Source organism: Anastrepha obliqua, chromosome 2, assembly GCF_027943255.1.
Source record: "Anastrepha obliqua isolate idAnaObli1 chromosome 2, idAnaObli1_1.0, whole genome shotgun sequence".
Classification (NCBI taxonomy): Eukaryota; Metazoa; Arthropoda; class Insecta; order Diptera; family Tephritidae; genus Anastrepha; species Anastrepha obliqua.
The window spans coordinates 22518091-22541915 of NC_072893.1; the positions used below are offsets into that span (position 1 = coordinate 22518091).

Consider the following 23825-nt stretch of genomic DNA (forward strand, 5'->3'; position numbering starts at 1 on the left):
AACGTTTAAAGGACTTCAGACAGGAAAAGCATGCACCGCCAAAGCTCTGCCACTCCGGTAGCCAATTGTTTGGGAAGTATTTTTTATCCTATTGCATTGAAAAAAAATATAAACCAGACACCCAAATCGTAATTCTTCAAACATTTTGGGAAAATATATCCCAATAAGATAAAACTGACTTCCAAGCCTTTATTCCAATGACCACAGTCGGTTCAATGTTATGAGAACTACCCGGGCTTATGTCCGGCCAATGACTCTCAAATCAGCAGCATTCCTCAAAACGTTATGGAAAATGTTTTACGATTTACAACAAATCAACAACAAAACGCTAAATAGTATGCACTGCTAAGCAGTTAGAACGTCCCTCAGCACACATTTCGACGTAGTGATGGGAACCCGGCCTTTATGCATTGATATAAATGAAACAAAACTTCCGCAAAATACGTGGAGCGCGGCATGACAAACGTGCAAACCTCCAAGTATATACAGTGAAACTTCCCTTGGGCGGACGCTCATCGTCAGTCAGCTTTTGTCCCTCCAACAGAGGTGTCCACTCAAAAGAGGGTAACTTCTTCCGATACATAAGATTTGGTATAGAAAAAAATGTCCGCTCAAGGGAGGTGTCCGTTAGATGTTACACTGTATATATAATTTATTAAATACAATAATTGGCTCATACATCCTCTATTGGGAGCTTGATCGAGCTGCTCCTACGCCCCTTGGAGTGTTAAGTATAAAAAAACCTTTTCGCGGTAGAGAGCCACTCGGAGGTATGCCAATACTAGCCTACTAGTGACCGCTGTAAAAAAGACTAATCTCTCCGTAAGTTGATATTTTGTGCCGACAGTGAGTTTCAAACCCTTGACTAACCCATTCGACCACAGCGGACGCGCGCGAATGGTTGTCATGAGAAAACTTCTCACATAAGGGGGGGGGTAAGGGATAAACGCTAAAAAAAAACACTTTTCATGAATTTATTGTAGCGAAACGGTTCAAGTCAGTTTATTAAAAGTTGTTGCATATTATAAAGTAACATTTCAAGAATATTTGATAAAATTTTCATGTAAAAATATTGCAAAATGAGCGAATGAGAGCACATTTACGTAGGCGTCTTTTCAAAAATACATTTTGCAGTAGTCAACATATCTCAGCGTAGAATCATCTGAAATCAAAAAAATCGAATAATTTAGTTAAAGTATGAGTTAAACTTCCCCCCAACGTTTATTTTGACGATTTATTTTCATTTTCAGCCATTTGGTAGTCGTTTGAAGTAAAAAGTGATTTTTGACGAAAAAATGCCGCCATTTTGTAGGTGTAAAACCACCTTAATATAAAAAAAAATGGCGAAAAAAAAACGTTGGGGGGAGGTTTTTTATATGTAAAATATGTGTGCAAAATTTCAAAAGGATCGGTTGAGTAGTTTTCAAATGCCAATGACTACGCACTTTAAAAAAAAAGGTTCGAGAAAACCGCGTTTAAAGTTTTAAGTTATCTCGGCAGATGTTTGAGGCGGCTCGGCTTTATGCTCTATAACTTAAAAAGTTTTGCTCGGATTGACTTAAAATTTTAACACGGTGTTTTTGAAATGTTTTACTACAATAACATGCAAAATTCGATTTTTATCCATTACCCCCCCTTAAATCCGAACAAAACATGCGAGATACCCTTCACCCGAAGAAGGAAATTAAGTGTAGGGTCCAATAAAATAGGGGATGCCGACTTAACTCTATCTGGGGACATGAAATATCTGGGAGTAATTCTTGATAAAACCTTGACCTGGAAAAATTAAAGGGTGTTTTTTTAGAGGTTAGGTTTTCAAGATGAAATAAAACGTATATAATTTAATGTTATGGCCAAGAATTTAGCTTTATTATAAAGATAAGGGTTTGCCGTTATGTTTTAAAAATGATTTCGGGCAAGTGGCCGCCGCGGCTAGCTCGAATAAATTCCAGCCGAGAGGCCCAATTGTCGACCACTTTTTGCAGCAATTGGGGCCGTATGTCAGCAATAACGCGCCGAATATTCTCTTCCAAGACGTCAATCGTCTCGGGCTTATCTGCGTAGACAAGCGACTTCACATAGCCCCACAAGAAATAGTCCAGCGGTGTTATATCGCACGATCTTGGAGGCCACGCCACAGGTCCACGGCGCGAGATAATGCGCTCACCAAAAGTTTCCTGTAATAAATCAATTGTTGCGTTGGCTGTATGGCATGTAGCGCCGTCTTGTTGGAACCAAAGGTGAAAATGTAGATGTCATTTCCAGATATCGCATCACATTGTCCCAGTGTCGCGGCTTTCATTATTGCCATCAGTTCAGCCTGCAAGATACTACAGTAGTCGGAGAGCCGAAAACTGAAATCGATTTTGTTTTTTGCATGTTATTGTAGTAAAACATTTCAAAAATTCCGTGTTAAAATTTTAAGTCAATCCGAGCAAAACTTTTTAAGTTATAGAGCATAAAGCCGAGCCGCCTCAAACATCTGCCGAGATAACTTAATACTTTAAACGCGGTTTTCTCGAACCTTTTTTTTTAAAGTGCGTAGTCATTGGCATTTGAAAACTACTCAACCGATCCTTTTGAAATTTTGCACACATATTTTACATATAAAAAACCTCCCCCCAACGTTTTTTTTTCGCCATTTTTTTTTATATTAAGGTGGTTTTACACCTACAAAATGGCGGCATTTTTTCGTCAAAAATCACTTTTTACTTCAAACGACTACCAAATGGCTGAAAATGAAAATAAATCGTCAAAATAAACGTTGGGGGGAAGTTTAACTCATACTTTAACTAAATTATTCGATTTTTTTGATTTCAGATGATTCTACGCTGAGATATGCTGACTACTGCAAAATGTATTTTTGAAAAGACGCCTACGTAAATGTGCTCTCATTCGCTCATTTTGCAATATTTTTACATGAAAATTGTATCAAATATTCTTGAAATGTTACTTTATAATATGCAACAACTTTTAATAAACTGACTTGAACCGTTTCGCTACAATAAATTCATGGAAAAAGTGTTTTTTTTAGCGTTTATCCCTTACCCCCCCCCCTTAACGAAAGTCCTTTCCCCCGACATCAGTTTTGCGTAATGTCGACAGTTAGTTGCATGCGATCAGTTATAGTAAAGTCATATTTGCCTCTAACCATGATGACTAAATCATCAGCATTGCCCTGAACTTCGTATCCGAGATCGGCGAGAGTCTGTAGTTTCAAAGATTGTCGTTCTATTCCTCTACATATTGAGAACCCACGTTATGATTAGTCTATCTGTTTCCTTCCTAACCATACCATACATATATGTACATAGTAATGCTTATAATCTAGAATAATTATTTAACAGCTGGCATGAAATTTGTGTTTTAATTCTCCCTTAATTCTCGCCTTCCTTTCAGGTGCAAGGCGACTCCAAGTCAATGGACAATGCAGAAGAAGACCAAACGTTACATGGTGATGGCTAAATACGCGTCGGGCACGTGAGCATCGCATCAAACTGATGACGACAAGTATTGAGGCAACGTGACGACTAGTAAGCGGCAATTTTATTTACAAAAACCACCCCATACAAGTGCACTTTGCAAGAAAATCCGTACGACGAATAAAGTGTAAGTGTGGCATACAAAATCACTTTGGTACATCTTTTAAAATATGATTTACTTTATTCCGAATTGCAGATTAGCGTAAACAATGCGGCTGGCATGCAATTAAATGCTGAGAATCACAATTTTTCCAAGGCGACATAACGAATGAGACAACACATACTGCGTATGGCGTACTATTTATACAAAAAGTTTATACAAAATAAAAAAAAGAAGAAAATAAAAAATTTACTCTGTTACGAAACACAGTGGAATCTAATAAACATAGAATATATTTGTTAAAAAACAAGAAAAAAACGCTTGTACCACATGCAACCTTTCATTTTCGTTTCTTTTTCGGCTTTGCGCTACAACTCTCCGATTTCTCCTTGAGACTGAGAGTCTTAACTGACTGCTTTGTTGTCTGAAATTGTTGCAAATCGGCGCAAAATAGCACCGCTTGCGCCCAACCCGCATACGGGCCGTAAACTGTGCGCAAATGATTTGCGATCTCTTCATAAATGCGCGGCGTCACTGTCTTCACCTTCGCCAATTGTTGTCGCATGTAAACAGTTTGTGCAATTTTATAAATGTGCGTGTCGATAGGCACTGCCTCCAGGTGGCCCAGCGACATAAGGCAAATGCAATCGGCAACTTTGTAACCAATACCAGGCAGGCGCACCAATTCGTTACGCGCATCGGCATAGGACATGGCGCGAAGCTTGTCAAACCACGCATCGCCACCGAAGTCGACAATTTTCGCAATAGTCTGGGCGATGAATTTTGCACGATAGCCAAATTTGGCTTCACGTAGCATGAGTTCCAGCTGCATGGAATATATTTGGGGTTTGTGAAAAAAGTAAAAAAAATCTTAATAAGTAGCGGCATACATACCTCTTTTTGATTCTCCAGCAAAACTGCTAAAGTTGGGAATGTATATTCCTCGCGTTCGTTAAAGTGTCCGATGCGCTGGCCATATTTGGAGCAAAACCAGTCAATCATTGTTGAAATTCTATAAAGATACGTAAAGGATGTGAAAATGGCAACAATAAGAAGGCAAAGGAACTAATTAATTTTTTCGTTCCCACGACAGTTGTTTATATCCGACCAAGGACTGTCACTTCAGCAGAATTCCCCGTATATAAAGGGTGGTTAAATTTCAAGGGCCCGTGTTGGTTTTGAAAAAAATACAATTTTTTTTAGGAAATTATTGTCGTTTCTCTTTATTATGATAATATTGGTATGGTTCAATTACGTATGGAACAAAATATAGGACTCGGCGGCACACCTCCATCCGATGGTCCAAATTTTCGATAACGCTGAGGCATAATTGAGGTTCTATGCCGTTAATGTGCCGAATTATCTCTTCCTTTAGCTCTTGAATTGTTGCTGGCTTATCGACGTACACCTTTTCTTTCAAATAACCCCAAAGACAGAAGTCCAACGGTGCCGTTGACTTTTAGGTCTGGTTCACATTCAACATCGGCCCTTGAAATTTAACCACCCTTTATATGGGGGATGTAAGGATGTAGTTTGGTTTACAGTTTCGTTTCACAAATTTATTTCAGGATTTTTTTTTGGAACAAAATTAAAACTACAAAAAACTACCAAAAATTGAGGTTAGGAAATTCTGCAGATGGTAACGTCTCTTTTGTTTTGAGTATTTTTTTTTTTTTTTTGTACCATAAAAAACATAAACAATTTTTTTTTGCCTTACGAGGTTCGTTCAAAAAGTTGTCAGCCTTCAAAAAATGGTCTTCACATGGACAATTGACACAGATATAGCCGGTTCTACTAAACCAATTTTGATGAAATAAAATTTAAATGACATATAATTGATGTCATTATCGTAAGCTGCTAAAACAAGAACAACAACATCATTAATCTATCGACTCTACGTCCCCCAGATTTACAGTGGTGCAGGATGATTTTTTTTAATATTTTCAATGTTTTTCGAGTTACAATTTTTCTGTGATTTCTTTTTTTTAATATTTTCAATGTTTTTCGAGATGAAATTTTTTGTTCTTTTCTTTTTTTAATATTTTCAATGTTTTTCGAGTTAAAATATTTCTGTTATTTCTTCTTTTCTAAAATTGTTAATGCTTTTCGAGTTACAATTTTTTTGCTATTTCTGCTTTTTTAATATTTTCTATGTCTTTCGAGTTAATGTTTTTTTTGTTATATTTAATATTTTTAATATTTTTAATATTTTCAATATTTTCCGAGTTAAAATTTTTTTTATAATTATTTCTTTTGTTTTTATTTTTGCATTGATTTCGAGTTAAAATTGGTCTGTTATTTCTTTTTATTAATATTTTCAATGTTTTTTGAACTAAAGTTTTTTTATTTCTTTTTTTTTAATATTTTCAATGTTTTTCGAGTTTATGTTTTTTTTTTTTTTTTAATATTTTTGTTCCATAAGTCAGGAAGAAATTGTACAAACTCCGAATATCCTATAACATGTAACAGCCTAACCATTCTCCATAATTGTTTAGAGAATGGTACTGGAGTAGCAACCCTTGGCCAGATATGAAATCGGGTCGTTTCCGAACTGTGGCTGGCTTTTCTCATCAAGAAACTAAACAAACAGTGTCCAATACTTCGAATTCATACCTTTTAATGTGATTATTTTGACTGCAAATAAACGACAATATATTCTCGAGTGGTTCTTGATCCAGCACGCGCACCGCTTTCATGTGCGGCGTGATAGTTGCAAAGTGTTCGTGCGCTGCACGCCAACTCTCCAAATTTTTATTTAAATCAAAGTCCAGGCGCAAATAGCGACGCAGTAGGTCTCTAAAATACTCATTTTTGCAGGATTTCTTATTGAACATCCCCTGCGCTGGATACACTTTGTATAAAATAGAGGCAGCACTTTGGCTCAACTGCCAAAATGCATTGTAGGCCACTCCATGCAATTCTGGCAACTTGGATGCAGTTGATTGTTCTACTTTCCTCCAGCTGCAATAAATAATTAATTAATAATGCGGTACAAATTGCAAGCACTTACTCTAACCGAAAACTTTGTCCACCCAGTAGGGAGACTTCCAAATTCACCTGGCTTTCGGGTATCGCAATTTCGCCGCTGAAGCAATGGTCCATTTCGGGGCAGTAGGAGATGCTATCACCCGCCCTTTGCTTAAATTTAAATCGAAATATTTGTTTAAACGCTAAAATTGGAACAGCTGAGCGGGATTTACTAATCATATTGACTAAACAGTGTTGCGAAGCGCTCAAGTAAAATTTAAAGTAAAAAGAACAAAGAAAAAGTATGCAAGCGTGAGGAACGTAACAAGGATGAGAGCAAAGTGGATTTATTAAGGTGACAGCATTCACCCAGCTGAATTGAATGGCTTACGTCAAAATGATATGCTTTGTTTGTATGTATTGGTATGTTTACATTCGTATGTTTACATTTGCTTGCTGATTTTGACGTGATGGTTTCACCAAACGCAACAACAAATACATGTAGGGTTTTACTTATATGTGTTTGCTGTCACCTGTAATAAATTCGCCTTGGATGAGAGATACCAGGTTTGATTGTTGTTGTTATTGTTGTGGTTGTAGCAGTACCTGACAGGATAAAGGTTTGCTCGTAAGGTATGGTGAAAAAAATAATTGAGGGGAACTTTGGATTCTACGTCATTCGTTTTGTGTTTCAATAAGCTGAAGCTATATTTTGTGAAACACAAAACGAATGCCGTTGGGATATCTGTCAAATTCACTCAGAGCCGAATAACGGTCTGCTAGGTAATACATTTCTAAATCGGCTTAAAGCCAAATTACATTAATCGATTAAGCATATTGTATACAAGTAAAAAAAACGTCTGCTTCCTATTCTTTGACAGGCACCCTTGGTGTGATTTTGACAGGCAGCCAAGTATGTGACCGTGTAAGTGGTTGGCCTTATTGGCTTTTTATGGCAAAATGAAAAACAATAGAATATCGACAAAAAACTAAATACAAAATAATATCTTTCGCTTGGAAAATTTATAATAAGAAATATTTTTAATATATTCCTTAGCTATAATAATGCTTTTTATTGAGAAATATTTCAATTTTGGCGTTATTTTTTAGAATATTTGATATGACTTTCTATGAAATTAAATTATTTTTATGCAGCCAAGTTACATAAAATAGCGTTTTGGAATCAGCTGATCTCAGCTGTGGGCATTTCGTGATAACCAGCTGAGAATGTTTTTACTTATGAATCTGCACAATGAACTTTATTTTCAATTTATTTTTTTTGTTCACCTTGACTTAATTTTTTTCTTTTATTTTTTAGATAGTTTTCTGGGACCACAATCAGTAGGCAGCTGAAAAAAGTGATTTCGGAAGATTTGGCTTGAGAACATCTGTCAATTCACTTCACACTAAGTTTTTTGCATGAGCCGCCGTTTGTCTGCTTACCGTAACAAAACTGGCAGCTGATAGCAGTGGAAATAAAGGAAACCATTTGATTTTGCTATTATTTTACAAATTTGAAATTGTTTTTTTTTCTATAATGGAGGGGACCTCTAGTGACTGAATTGATTTCTTTGATGATCTTTTCAAACATTTTAGCTTGTTTTTGTGGAATAAGTGTGGTCACTGCCAACAGAGTTAAAAATTAAATGGAAGACCCTTTAACGATTTTATTACGGGCTGTTTTCTCAATGTCCAGTTAGTATTACCTTAAACCGGTGGTAACTGGCCGAATGATGACTTGAAATGACAATTCCATATTCACCAAGGTCAAGACAGCTGGCATTATGTTACTTCGATCATTGAGGTTAGGTTGAGTTAACCTGGATGGCTGAAAGCCATCACATAGACCTATTGGCCCTTAGTGGTACCAGATGTAGCTTGACTCTTAGGTTTCCTTGTAGTGGCTTCAGATCATTGCGGATAATTTACAAAATAATCAACAGAACCTTATTGGCGAACACACGAAAACTCCATATTGGCTGATTTCTTCTACAATTTATGTTTTTGTATTTTATGCTGCAGGTTTGAGTGCTTAACTCTGTCATTTGTTTGTTTTCCTTATAATTTAAAGTTAACAAGAAAAGAAATAAACTGAAAAAATTTTAAAGCGCCGATTAAAAAAATACTAACATCACTGGCCAATTGAATAAAATGTTAAAAAAGTCCTGCAATAACATTGGGCAATTTTTCATTTCATATAAATTAACTACAATAATTAAAAGCCTCTGACTTAAATTTTTTATTTTTTTTCTGTGGCATTTTTTCAGCTCACCTTCACGTAAGCTTTACGAAAAGCTAACTGACAGAGATATTCGATAGCCAATCCTTGAGAAATCACTTTTATATCCATCTTTCGTTTATGTTCGAATTAAATGTTTAATCAGACATTGGGAAAATAGCCTAATAGCCTAGGCAAACGGTGGCGTTAATCGGGATTAACGACTTAATTCGGAATTATCTCAGGAATTAAAGGCAGCTAATGTGGATCGACAACTAGCTTAAATTTTCATAATTTAAACGGATTAGGGAATTTTCGATGACAAATTTGCTGAAATATTTCAGTTAATATCTACTGTGAATGAAAAATAATGGAACTTTTAAAGAGAAGAACAAGAAAGACTGTTCAAAATCACATTATTTGTTTTGATATTTCGGAGTAATTTGAGAAATTGCAAATTCAAAATTTTTTTTAAATAAATAATTTTTATTTTTTTTTAAATAACAATAGAATTGTTAAATAAACAAAAGGACAACGCAACGCTAGCAACGGGGGCTTTGAGCTGGAGAAGTAAATAATTATTTCTTAGCATGAGGAAAGCTAATGCCCCTATTTGTTGTCTGCGGTCCATACTTTATTGACAAAACTATCCAATAAGCAAATCAGCTGCTCACTCATTGGCGTAACAACCGTCTGTCACGCTACAATTTTAATCAGAATTAGCTGCGCCGCTAACACCGACTAACTCCGTCTGTATCGGCTATAAGGTATACGAGTATGTAAATGAATTTATTCATTGCATGCCGCTTTGCCCACATGCTGCTGCTTGTAATTAAAAACTGACAATTATACATTGAATGCCACCCCTGTATTTATGTACAGTTCACAGTAACGAACAAGAAGAAGTTCATTCAGTCACACATTTTCACATTTTTATTCCCTTTTCATACGTTGATTGGATTTCGTTTGGTTTGTTTGTGCTACGCGATAATCATTTGTAGTTTATTCGCAACGTGAATAGCAAAAGAATAAATTTAGGTATAAAATTCTTTGTGATTGCCTTAAGGCGAAGTTAAATCATATAAATAATGTGCAAAAAAATTGTAGTATAAATTCAAAAACATCGATTTCAAACGTATATCTATATATACCAGAATCTGCACGGTAGTAAATGTATAACGCGAACAAGTGCAAGTGCCATACAAGCAAATATTTTCCTTTCGCAATAAGTTTTCCGCTTGCAGTTAAAAAAAAACAACGTTCTATTCCATATTCAGTGATTACATTAGCTTAAAAGCAACAAATTTTTTGTGTGCAAGTGTGCAATAGGTAAATACGGAAGTCAACAAATAGCGAAAAAGCTAAGTGGAAGACAGACAAAGAAAATAAATAAATTTTGCAGTGTGTGCGTGGGAAACGAATAAATCGCCAATTTGTGAACGTGTATGTAACCTAAAGTAAAAGTTAAAAAAATAGGAACTTATCGAAATTAATAAGTTTATTAAAGTCTAGTGAATATTCATACAACTACATTGATGGAGTTTGAAAACACCCAGTTTTTAGAAGCAGCGGCGGAAACAACATCAGCTACAGCAGCCGCAGCGTCAGCAACAACTACAACTATAGCAAAAGGTAATAATTGGCGATTTTGAGAATGTTCAAATGCAAAATTTAGATATTCTTGTTTTAATGTACTGGTTGTGGTTTCAGATCTCACTGTCACTGAGCACATGCAATCCGGTTCCGGCCGCTTAATGTCCAATGGCAATGAAATGACAACGGTAGGCTCGCAGACAGCGACCAACGCCGCTACTTTGGAAAATAAACAAAACCCCCCGAAAATGCAGAAGCAGGCAATGTCTGCCGATGAGAGAAATGCAACAAAACGATCTCTAGTCATACTGGCCGCGATCTTTATTACGAGTTTATTCGCTATGGCCTACGTATACATGATATTTCCCGAATTGGATGAGTAAGTAGTAGTAGTTTGTTACGAGTCGATGGGGTGATCGCTTCAAAGTCATCAGCATACAAATTATTGTTGTGTTGCTTTTTGTCATTGATTTGCGCCACTTGTCTTTTATTTGTTTAGTTTTATTTATTAGCATGTGTAAAATATTTGTCGATTCATGCATGCTTTTGTACATATGTATGTAGATATCTTATAGAAATTTGAGTGTTGCGCCCTTTTTGTGACACATTTTTCCAACATTTCCACGCAGAAGGTACATATCGTGTGTACATACATACATATAATATGTCAGATGCTATAGACAGGGATCGAAAATAAATGTGATCTAAATTTCGAATTTTCAAAAAGTCAGTCGGAAAGAATTTGCCTATTTAACATTTGTATGTGTGATGCATGATTCAATTACACAAGGTTAAGTAAAGTTTGACAACTGATTTCGGATGCTACTTAATGCATTGATGCAATTTGGAAGCAAGGGAAAAAAGAGCAAAAGTTTATCCCCTTTCTGAAAATGTAGTAAAAAATTGGAAAAGGTCGTTGTAAGCCATAGAATAATTTTATGTTATTTTATGAGTGGTACTTAATTATTTATATTTTTAACTTAACTATTCCCATAGATTTGTGTCATATATATATGTATTTTGACCATGCATCGGATTGGAATCTATATGTAAAACTACTTTTCAAATAGAAAAGAAATTACTCTGCGTAGAAGCGTCAACTAAATGAGGGGCTGTCTCAGGCTCATTCCAACAATGCAAAATTTCGATAGGCATCGGAAGAGCATCACTATACAATTTAGCCCTTTTCTGATCTGGTCCGATCTCGAAATCCTTTGCCGAAAAGTGATACATGCAAACTTTTTCGCCTGGCTTCAACGAAGTGCTGCATGATTTTATCCAATTTTTTCTATTCACTTCGTCTTTGGGAACATGAACAAACATAACTTTCTCTTTTCTCCACGTTTTGTGGTACAAAACATAGCTTGGTTTTGGCATATTTCGTCTGTTAAAGGATTCAATCCGAAAATTAATAGTAAAGAAAACACAGGCATTTTTGATAAAATCTTTCCCGAAAATTGTTAAGAAAAATGTAGTGTAGGAAAACACTCAATCCTTTATTGTACTTTAAATATAAACAAAGTATTCTAAAAATCTCAATTTTATTAATTTACTTAAAATGTTATTTCACGAAAAATCTTAAGCTATTAAAAATAAAGCACTTCAAGAAATCTTTTTTTCCGTTTATTTTCTTATTCTTTGGCATTTTTTTTTCTTATAATTTACTTAAATGATTACTAAATATATTAAGCCGATAAAGTAATTTTTTTTTTTTGAAATGTCAAACTGCTAAAAACTTTGTAGACCAGAAATATTAATAGCAACCCTCGTATGTTTCTGTGGTCAAAAGATGCTAAGTGTCAGTGTTATTTTTTGTCACAGAAATCATGCTTACGTGGATAAATGCCTGTTATTTAAAACTGGGTTCTTTTTTTTTTGATGAAACGCAAAGTATTGGTGGCAGCAACGGGCTCTAATCACACCTGTGTATATAAATTTTAAGAGTTATTAACAAAAAATCAGATTGATAATCTGCAACGAAAGACGTACCTAAATGTGGCTATGTGGCAGCTATTTATCAAAAGTCCCAAAACTTCAAATGCAATTAATGCAATGTAATTTTCACAATGATTTTCACAGAACTTTCAATAGAATTGAAAGATGCGAAAGTCTAAGCAAAATGGAATAGGCAAAACAGTATTACCTGCTAAGTTTTTCAGCAAAAGTTTTAATTTCTACGCTTTTGAGTACTTTTTCTTTAGAATTTGCTCTGAAATAAAAAGTAGCTTTTCCAAGAGGACAACACGGATTTATTAAGTAGCTTCAAGATGGCTAACACAGGGTGAAAATTAGGCTACTTACATCACCTTTAATTATTGCTTCATGTGTGTGATGCTTGTTATGCAATGCAGAGAGATGGTTGTTAAAAAAGCCCAAGTGATTTAATTTATTTCGATCCCACGACAATCTTTACCGGAACGACCCGGATTTATATCGGGCTAAGGACTGTCACTGACAGGACGCGGCCGCCGTAGCCGAATCGGTTGGTGCGCGACTACCATTCGGAATTCACAGAGAGAATGTCGGTTCGAATCTCGGTGAAAACACCAAAATGAAGAAAACGATTTTTCTAATAGCGGTCGCCCCTCGGCAGGCAATGCAAACCTCCGAGTGTATTTCTGCCATAAAAAAGCTCCTCATAAAAATATCTGCCGTTTGGAGTCGGCTTGAAACTGTAGGTCCCTCCATTTGTGGAACAACATCAAGGCGCACACCACAAATACGAGGAGGAGCTCGGCCAAACACCCAAAAAGGGTGTACGCGCCAATTATATATATATATATAAGGACTGTCACTCCAGCGGCATTCCCCGTATATGTTTGAGAAAGGCATATGTTGCTACAACAACATTTAATTACACAGGCCTGCGAAATTTAACTTTTTTCAGTTTCTAGAATGGCTGTACTTGTTTCTTGTAGTTTTTTATGCGCTGAAAACGAATCTGACCTTCAAAATGCTCCATCACGTCAGGATTTTTGGTAAATGATTAACGATAATTTTTGGATTATTTTAATCAAAATACTTAATTAAATCTTCCCACAAATTAATTTTTTAATTGAGCATGAACTTTGTAATTGACATTTCCACACAAGCTCGAGTAAGCTCCGAACTTCATACCGTCCACAAAATGGCTCTCAAATTCACCAGACCCGAATCCGATGGATTAATCTCTTTGGGCCATTTTGGAGAACAAAGTCCGAACTAAAAGATTCACCAGTCTCGAGGCGCTGAAAAAAGCCATTGTCCGCTAGTGGGCCAAAATATCTGCAAGTCACATTCGGGCAGCTTGCGACTCGTTTCTGGACCGTCTCAAGACCATAGTCGAGTCAAAAGGTGGTTATATCGAGCAAAAGTAAATTGATTCTTAATTTTGCATTATTTTCATACATTTTTTACTTTGAATTGAATAAAAGTAATTTTCCAAATTAAATTTATGGCCTTTGCCGGACGCTGTAGGATTCAATCGGAAATTTGAACATTCCTTTGGTGACTTTCGCTATTATTAATGTCTTTGAACTCAGATATTAGTTTGGGGCGAAAAGAAATCAATTATTTTTGCGTAAAGTTTTTACGCAAATAGTTTAAAACTGTTTTATGGTCGATCCTTAGCTCCCGGCGATGTAAGACTGCTAACATGCCGATCAACTTCGATTATTTCTGTGATTTGATCGATATCTTCAACGTTATAGACATCTTCTTTAACGTCAAAAATACCTGAACGGAATCGACGAAACCAAAATTGCACATACATACATACATATGTAGTTAACTGTGACAGTATCAGCACCATAAACGCCATTCCCAATTTCAGTGGCCTGACTTGCATTTTCCCCTTTATCAAAGGAAAACTGTAAAATGTACCGAATTTTTTTTTGTTGACTTCCATTGTTAACACCCTGTTACGCACAACTGAATGGAAGAAACAAAAAATAGCAAAGGAATTTTTTTAGTGTGAAATGTCACCTTGATAACGAGCATAAACTTTAAATTGTTTGATCGATACTTTACGAGTTATAGATTATCAATGGATTTAAATAATGGATTTATTTTTCCCCAAACTAATATTTAGTATTTGTATGAGAACTTGGAGCTGCTCTACCAGTGTGCGTCTGCAAGCAGGCAATATCAAACTTCCTAAAAAATATCTGCAATGAAAAACGTGTAATAGAGACCACTTCACATTCGGAAACACTTAACACAAATAAATTATTAACTGATCTGAACTAATTTAATTATCTTTTTGACGGCACCGAACAAAAGGCTGATAATTCTTGCTCTTCTTGACTAGCGCGGTAACCGTTTAAGCGATTGTTGCACAGTTGCCTTAAATTCTGAAGATAACAAAATTACCCAATGCGAGTACTGTTTAAAGAAAGTTAAATTTATTTAGATTAAATCTTTTGATGTATTAAATCTGATTTTATTAGAAGTATTTTTGAATAGTTAATAATTCAACGATTCAATAAGTGATTGACGGCTAAACCGATTAAGGTACTTTTGTGAAAAATCTACAGACATGTACAAGTAAGCGTCCCTGTTTATGTATAAGTTGTATGTATATTTATGTATGTATTGTACAATATTTGATCAAATGTTCAAACGAGATTCATATTCTCCATTTAGGGTTATTAGCTTACATCATTGAACCTGTTCAGGTAATTAAAAGCAGAATTTCTAAGGAAAATTTCCAAATAAATAAATGTTTCGTTCCCCCCTGTTTGTACCATGAAATATGAAGTAAAACGAGCGTTTCGCTTTAAACTAGTAATTCAATTTATAAGTCTGTTTTGTTTTTTCTCCTTTATCAATGTTGTTAGGCAGGTGTATTTTCTTACATTTAAAAATAGAATTCATTTACGCCAAGTCTTTTTTCATGGAGCAAAAAGTGGGTTTTGCCAGCTATATATATTCTATTCTCTTAGTACTAGTAAGAAAACTAAACCGTTTGAATAGAATATAACTCCTCCTCCTCGTTCCACACATGCATACATACATATGTACGTATACTTACATAATCCGTCTGTGCGCTGTTTAGTTTGCACAGGTGCAATCAAAGGGCGAAAATATTCAAAAGCATACACAATAATACATTTTTATTCAGAGCATTATGGACGTAAATAGATACTTACATACATACATACATACATACACACAAATAAAAGTACACTTTAGAACCCATTCAGTTTCATCATTTAATCATGCTTAGTTTTTACTTTCAATTCGGTGCTTATCTGTATATTTTCCACTATCTTGACAACAAAAGAAACATGCTGCGAAGTGTTTAAATTTGGGCGGAATTTTATTTAGTTTATGAGCGCAGTATCTCTTATAGAAGAGATGAGAGACATCGTTTCTTCCGCGTCAATTGGTTTAAAGCTCACAAATTTCTGCACATACATACATACACATAATATATGCATATTTTATTTCATAAATCCATAATAATTTTAAAAATTTAAAAGGCGTATATATGTGCACATTTCCTGTGCACAGTGGTCAGTTGGGCATAGTGCATGCACTAAATAATTATTGCAATAAGCTAATAGTTAAACAACTGAAAAACTGAGCATTTAGGGATTTTGAAACCCTTATATTAACTACCACTAAAAAATGTCTGGTGTAGGCCAACAAACACGCGCAGTTCCCAAGCGGTCCCCCATTCAAGTACTAACCGCGCCCGACGCTGCTTAATTTCGGCGATCGGATTATTGTTTTCAGCGTGATACGACCACCGTAGTCGAATGGTTGGTGCGTGACTACCATTCGGAACTCGGAGAACGTAGGTTCGCATCTCCGTGAAACACCAAAATGAAGGAAAAGTTTTTTCTAATAGCAGTCGCGCCTCAGCAGGCAATGGCAAACCTCCGCTAGTGTATTTCTGCCATGAAAAAGCTCCTCATACAAACAAAAATATATATAACAACATCAAGAAGCGCCTCCCAGGAGGAGCTCGGCCAAACACCCAAAACGGGGGTAAGCGCCAATTGCATACGAGTATAGGTATATAGTATAATATATAAAAAATTAGTGGTAGTGCAAAATGCCGAACCCTGATAGTGGAACCACTTGTTTCGCAAATCGTTTTCTCTGAAACTAAATTACATTTTGCTATGTAACTGATACCCTGGTTACTCAGGCTGTCCAGGCTGGTTTAATTATGCAAATAGATAAAATATGTTATGATCAAACCCAAGCCCGCCTTCCATATAACGGTACTTATGAAAGCTTCAAAAACTGTGATATCTTCTATATATAATATTAATACTAAAAAACAGTACGACAAAATTTTGCTCTCCGTATTTATATAACGTCGAAATTTCGACGTATGGGCGATCCTAGTTTATGTAAATACTGGAATTCAATTGCTAAAAATTTATATGGAGAATGAATTCTAAACAAGAAATTGTTTTTGTAAATGTTTTTCAAAATGGGCGTGGTCTCGCCAAATTATGATGAAATATGTGTATCTCAGTAAGCGCTTAAGGGGACCCGGTGGTCTAGAAATTTCAAAAAATTGATTTTCTGTTTTTTCGATATTTATTTTATTTTCATGCGGGAATTCCCAATATTATAGCTTCTACAGCCCATTAACTAGGTAGAGAGCGGTCCGCGCGCTCCTCTACCTCAAACTTTAAACTCATTTATCTCGGCCTGGTGTTATCACAAAAAAAAAATGAAAATTTTCAACCGAATCGTCTGAAATTTTAATATATTGTTCCCAACATCAATGGCTAATTCAAAATAAATAAGTTTAAATTTTACATATTTTACAAATACAAAATTATACGTTTTCTTAATTTAAAATATAAAAAAACATCTTGATTTAAAAAATACAAAAAAAAAATTCTTTATTTAGCAAATACAAATTGTTACATTTTCTTAATATAGTTTAAAAAAAATCTTTATTTAATAAATACAAAGTTTTACATTTTCTTAATTTAAAAAATAAAAATAAAATTCTTTATTTAAAAATAAAAAATAGTTTAAAAAAACTAAAAAACACGCTTTTATTGCTAATCGAACTAAAAAGTAGAAAATAAATTTTAATGACAAAGGGGCCTATAATGAAGTAATAGCAAATCGAACGATCAGTCATAGTCAACTACCTCAGAACAAAATTATAACAAAAAGTAAGATACAAATAGAGTAATTAAAATTAGAGTTAAAAGCGTGGGATGCTTGATATAGTAAATATTACAATCATTCTATTGGCAACTACCTGTGTACAGAAGGTTATGAAAGTGAAGCAAAATGCATCCCACGCTTTTAATTCTAATTTTAATTACTCTATTTGTATCTTACTTTTTGTTATAATTTTGTTCTGAGGTAGTTGACTATGACTGATCGTTCGATTTGCTATTACTTCATTATAGGCCCCTTTGTCATTAAAATTTATTTTCTACTTTTTAGTTCGATTAGCAATAAAAGCGTGTTTTTTAGTTTTTTTAAACTATTTTTTATTTTCTACTTTTTAGTTCGATTAGCAAAAAAGCGTGTTTTTTAGTTTCTTTAAACTATTTTTTTTTATTATGAATGAAAATTATTGTTATCATTGCAGTCAGTGAATAAATGATTCGATATATTCGTGTTATATTTAATTCCTTTCTTATCGACTGTGAGTCTAAAGCTATGCAGTTATCGGCCGTGATGAAGAAGTAATCGGGATGAAGAACTTATTTCGTGGAGGGAGCCTGAGAAACTGATTTACAAGAATAAATAAAGATTTTTCATTTTACAATCAAATTCACCTTACTTTTTGCCCACAGTAAAAAAAAGAAAATATTAATCCTGGCAATCCTAATAAGGATAATGGAAAACTTTTATCAAATTATTGCATTGTCATCGGTCCTTGATAGGTATGCAAAATTTCAAGCCGATCAGATTTTTAGAAGCCAGTGAAAATTAAGCTCAAAGATTCCGTTACATACATACATACAACCCGACCTAATAAAAGTGTGTTAATATACACAATTTTACATTTTCTTAGTTTCAAAAAAAATTATTTTTATTTAATAAATACAAAGTTCTACATTTTCTTGATTTAAAAAATAAAAAAATTCTTTATTTAAAAAATATAAAATTTTACATTTTTTTTTTAATTTAAAATATATTTAAAAAATATAAAATTTTAAATTATCTTAATTTAAAAAATAAAAAAATTGACATTTCAAAGTCCATCAAAAACGGGGAAAAAGTTATTACAATCAACACACTTTGTGACTTAATTCGGATTAAAAACTAATTTCGGTCTAAAATTTATATATTTACTTGTCAATTTATTTATTAACGTATTATTTTTTTTATGAATGTATTAGTTTCAATAAATCAGTTATTTGCAAAAATCGTTTTTTATATATATTTTTTACAATTTAAAGTGAAAATTATTAATAGTCGAAAAATAGCAAATTTAATTACCTTTAATTTGATTTTAATTTTTTCTATGCCATTGGTGCATGTGCTACGCCGGCCCTACCGGCATTGGTCGACATAAACATAGAAAAAACAAATCAAAATTTAAATAGATATTCTTTAAATTAATAATAGTCCCATGGTTGTTGTTGTTTGGTAGCAGCTTTCTACTATGGTTCCTATGCTGGCAATGCGCGGCAAATTTACTAAAACTGTGTCATTTCTGGGTATCATAATATCGAGGAGAAAAAAATGATAGTTTGTGTTTATGCTGATTAGCAAATTTGGGTAAAGTACAAAAGAATCAAGATAACGAAAAATATGTAAACATGCCTGTATTCACAAAATCCTTATCACCAACACCTTTCACTTATCTTCTTCTAGTTCTAAGAAATCATACACAGAACAATACACAATACAACTATTTGTTGGCGCGTAAATAGGGCACTGAGGATATGCTCAGTTTGGAGATTAAATAGATAATTAAGGGGATTCCGTCCTCACTTCAATATATTTTAATAAGTAAAGAACTAGCAGCGTTTATCAATATGAAAATTGTATCTTTAAAGTCAGTGTTTAGTAAATTTGCCATTAGTGAAGCATACCTTAACCGTAACCCTAGCAATCAGCTGTTGTGATCAAATATATGGGCATCACTATAAACGATTATGGGGGCCGCACCATAACGCCGTAACCATAACCATAGCCGTATGTATCTATTGAATCTCGGTTTTCCGCCATAACCGTAAGCAGCTATGAAATACTTTACATTTGTTTTGATATTTGCGATAAAAATTTGAATATCAGAAATGAACGACGAAAAAGTAATTGGCTTAGTGGAAAATTGCCCGTCTTTTTATGACAAAATATAAATGTTGTCATTAAAATATACAATATATATATTACATAAAAATAAAAAAATTTCTTACTTTAAAAAATAAAAAAAGTGTAAATTTCTTAATTTAAAAACTAAAAATAGAAATCTTTATTTAAAAAATATAAAACTTTGAATTTTCTTAATTTAAAAAAAAAAAAAAAGATTTCTTTATTTAATAAATACAAAATTTTACATTTTCTTAGTTTAATAAAATAAAACAATTTTGTTTATTTAAAAAATACAAAACTTTGAATTTTCTTAATTTAAAAAATAAAAAAAATTTCTTTATTTTAAAAATAAAAAAGTTTTGTTTATTTATAAAATACAAAGTTTTACATTTTCCTTATTTAAAATATAAAAAAATCTTTATTTAAAAAATATAAAATTTTAAATTTTCTTGATTTAAAAAGTAAAAAAAATTTGTTTATTTAAAAAATACAAAATTTTACATTTTCTTAATTAAAACAATACAAAATTTTTGTTTATTTATAAAATACAAAATTTTTCTTTATTTAACAAATACAAAATTTTACATTTTCTTTATTTAATAAAATAAAACAATTTTGTTTATTTAAAAAGTAAAAAACTTTGAATTTTCTTAATTTAAAAAATACGAAATTTTACATTTTCTTAAATTAAAAAATACAAAAGTTTTGTTTATTTATAAAAGTCAAAGGTTTGCATTTTCTTAATTTAAAATATAAAAAAAAATTCTTTATTTAAAAAATATAAAATTTTAAATTTTCTTGATTTAAAAAGTAAAAAATATTTGTTTATTTAAAAAATACGAAATTTTACATTTTCTTAATTTAAAAAATACAAAAGTTTTGTTTATTTATAAAAGTCAAAGGTTTGCATTTTCTTAATTTAAAATATAAAAAAAAATTCTTTATTTAAAAAATATAAAATTTTAAATTTTCTTGATTTAAAAAGTAAAAAATATTTGTTTATTTAAATAATACAAAATTTTACATTTTCTTAATTTAAAAATAAAAAAAATTATTTATTTAAAAAATACAAAATGTTACATTTTCTTAATTAAAAAAATTCAAAACTTCTGTTTATTCATAAAAAAAAAATTTTACATTTTCTATATTTAAAGCATAAAAAATAATTCTTTATTTAAAAAATATAAAATTTTAAATTTTCTTGATTTAAAAAATATTTATTTAAAAAATACAAAATGTTACATTTTCTTAATTAAAACAATACAAAATTTTTGTTTATTCATAAAGTACAAAATTTTACATTTTCTAAATTTAAAATATAAAAAAAATTCTTTATTATAAAAAAAAATATCTTTATTTAATAAATACAAAATTTTACATTTTCTTAGTTTAAAAAATAAAAAAAAAAAATTTTATTTAAAAAATACAAAATTTTACATTTTCCTAAAACTTTTTCCTTTGTTTATTTAATAGTTTCTATAAAACATTTGCATTATTTCAGTACTAATAATTTTGTATTCATGTTTAATTTGCTCATAAAAAATTTACTAAAATAAATAAGTACTGATTCATATGGACAAAAGGTCGTCACTTACAATTAATTAACAAAAACAATATAAAGTATTAGTGTTTCATATTTAGTTTGTCTTCCTTTGGACCGTTTTATTAATAAAGCCTCGTTCATATTTGAGCAGAATATATGACTTCTTGCAATAGGTTTGGCATTGACTGTATCAATTTTTTATTAAAATCAGAGCCGATTTTCTCCCATTCTTCCATTAGAACTACCTTTGTCCTACTCCTTTCCTATTTTGTGATGTTTATCAAAATTCGATTTACCAAGGTGCTTTATAACGAGGTTTCACTGTCTACGTGTATATGTGCAGATAAAAGTAACAATTTTTAAAGATTGGGTATCTTCAGACTGAGTTCGATAATATAATATTAAAATTCGGTAAACTTTCCAGATTTAAGCGCACTCGGCAACGTGACATATAAGCTAATTTCATTTCTGCAGATCTCATTGCGATTTCCCATATTTAATCATTTAATGACCACAGTGTGTAGTTTAAAATACTATCATGCATACATATATACATAGCATAATAGGCGCCTTAATAACCTTACAAATTTGGTAGCGGCTGATAACATTTACTACGCTACTAATTTGAAATTATTATCATTTTAATCGATTTCGTTATGTATTGGGTGTTTTTTAAGAGCTTGAGAACTTGAAATGATAATACAAAAGAGAAATTTTGCTGGAATGTATTTTTTTTACTTTTAGTCCAGTCAAAAGAGACGAAAAAAATAGCCAACTTCATAATTTTAGGAGGATGCGAGTTTATGGTTTTATTATGTAAAGCCCATCACTGTGAACTTAAATTTGAGTTTTCGGGGTCGGGGGTTGTGTCCCGCGGCCGCCATCTTGGAAATAAGGGTGCAACTAGTTTTTGCGATTATCTCGTGAATTTCGAAAGTTACGAAAATTTTGTAAAATACTTTTTTGTAGATAATAATATTATCTACAACTTTCATTCAAAACTTTTTTTTGTAATATAAAATTAATAATAAAAAAGTTATAAACAAAATTACGCGAAAAATTAAGGGATCAATTGTTTTAAAGCGTAATAACTTCTTTTTTATAGATTTTATGGAAAATATACTTTAGAGCTTTTTTATAGAGCATTCTTTTGTGAACATTTTTGTCTATAAGTTTTTTCCGCTATCTTTATTTAGTCGTATGATTTTGAGCTGCTAAGCAGAGCAACCAACACATTAGCGAAGCGCGTACATGATTACACAGGCCGACAAAATTTAACCAACATTCAGACCCAGAAACCAGACTATATATTTCCGAAGGTTTATGATGCGCTGAATCCAAATCTGGCCTCAGAATTGCTCTATCTGCTCTGGTTTTCGAGATATCCTAACCTAAAAGTGCAAAAAACTCCATTTTTGCCCATATTTGAGGTTATGTACCCTTGCAGATGTTTTCTTTTACCAAAATTAAAGGATGGCATCTTTAAATACAAGCCTTCTTTTTTCAAATGGCGGTTTGTTTGCTCAAATATCATTTTTTTTCGCAGAGATATCGCATTTTGAAATTTTCATGTTTCGAAATTTTCCTACACCTGAAAATCGATTAAGATAACATAGACATGATATAGTCGATTACTAATTTTCTTGAATTGAGTCTTATTTTTCTTAAAATTTTGTCTCACACCATAAGTGTGTCACACACAGCCCTAACCCCTAGAAACCACCCCTATCATACCGCGAGCAGGGTAACCCACTTAACCGCAAGCAGGCTTACCCACAAACTCCAAATTTACATACTATTAATCCATATATATCAGGCCCTCAAGCCCAAGAAAATTAGTAATCGACTATATCATGTCTATGTTATCTTAATCGATTTTCAGGTGTAGGAAAATTTCAAAACATGAAAATTTCAAAATGCGATATCTCTGCGAAAAAAAATGATATTTGAGCAAACAAAACGCCATTTGAAAAAAGAAGGCTTGTATTTAAAGATGCCATCCTTTAATTTTGGTAAAAGAAAACATCTGCAAGGGTACATAACCTCAAATATGGGCAAAAATGGAGTTTTTTGCACTTTTAGGTTAGGATATCTCGAAAACCAGAGCAGATAGAGCAATTCTGAGGCCAGATTTGGATTCAGCGCATCATAAACCTTCGGAAATATATAGTCTGGTTTCTGGGTCTGAATGTTGGTTAAATTTTGTCGGCCTGTGTAATCATGTACGCGCTTCGCTAATGTGTTGGTTGCTCCGCTTAGCAGCTCAAAATCATACGACTAAATAAAGATAGCGGAAAAAACTTATAGACAAAAATGTTCACAAAAGAATGCTCTATAAAAAAGCTCTAAAGTATATTTTCCATAAAATCTATAAAAAAAGAAGTTATTACGCTTTAAAACAATTGATCCCTTAATTTTTCGCGTAATTTTGTTTATAACTTTTTTATTATTAATTTTACAAAAAAAAGTTTTGAATGAAAGTTGTAGATAATATTATTATCTACAAAAAAGTATTTTACAAAATTTTCGTAACTTTCGAAATTCACGAGATAATCGCAAAAACTAGTTGCACCCTTATTTCCAAGATGGCGGCCGCGGGATACAACCCCCGACCCCGAAAACTCAAATTTAAGTTCACAGTGATGGGCTTTACATAATAAAACCATAAACTCGCATCCTCCTAAAATT

The 23825-nt window shown here is 32.7% G+C and overlaps 3 protein-coding genes across 3 annotated transcripts in view; 2 read left to right on the forward strand and 1 right to left on the reverse strand.

Moving 5' to 3' along the window:
* LOC129238619 (period circadian protein) overlaps positions 1 to 3847 on the forward strand; it is a 52693-nt gene extending 48846 nt beyond the window's left edge. Inside the window, exons 13-14 of the mRNA XM_054873700.1 lie at positions 3400 to 3609; positions 3679 to 3847. Of these exons, the coding sequence (XP_054729675.1) occupies positions 3400 to 3465 (66 nt within the window). The 3' untranslated portion in view covers positions 3466 to 3609; positions 3679 to 3847. The remainder of the gene's footprint in view (positions 1 to 3399; positions 3610 to 3678) is intronic.
* On the reverse strand, positions 3642 to 6789 carry LOC129238620 (N-glycosylase/DNA lyase). Its single transcript, XM_054873701.1, has 4 exons — positions 6599 to 6789; positions 6196 to 6543; positions 4477 to 4594; positions 3642 to 4408 (listed from the first exon to the last, which is right to left on the reverse strand). Exons 1-4 carry the CDS (start codon positions 6787 to 6789, stop codon positions 3923 to 3925), a joined length of 1143 nt encoding a protein of 380 aa, XP_054729676.1. The 3' UTR covers positions 3642 to 3922.
* Positions 6790 to 9703: 2914 nt separating this feature from the next.
* LOC129237553 (transmembrane protein 41 homolog) overlaps positions 9704 to 23825 on the forward strand; it is a 30695-nt gene continuing 16573 nt past the window's right edge. The window contains exons 1-3 of the mRNA XM_054872370.1: positions 9704 to 10210; positions 10275 to 10399; positions 10478 to 10739. Of these exons, the coding sequence (XP_054728345.1) occupies positions 10303 to 10399; positions 10478 to 10739 (359 nt within the window). The 5' untranslated portion in view covers positions 9704 to 10210; positions 10275 to 10302. The remainder of the gene's footprint in view (positions 10211 to 10274; positions 10400 to 10477; positions 10740 to 23825) is intronic.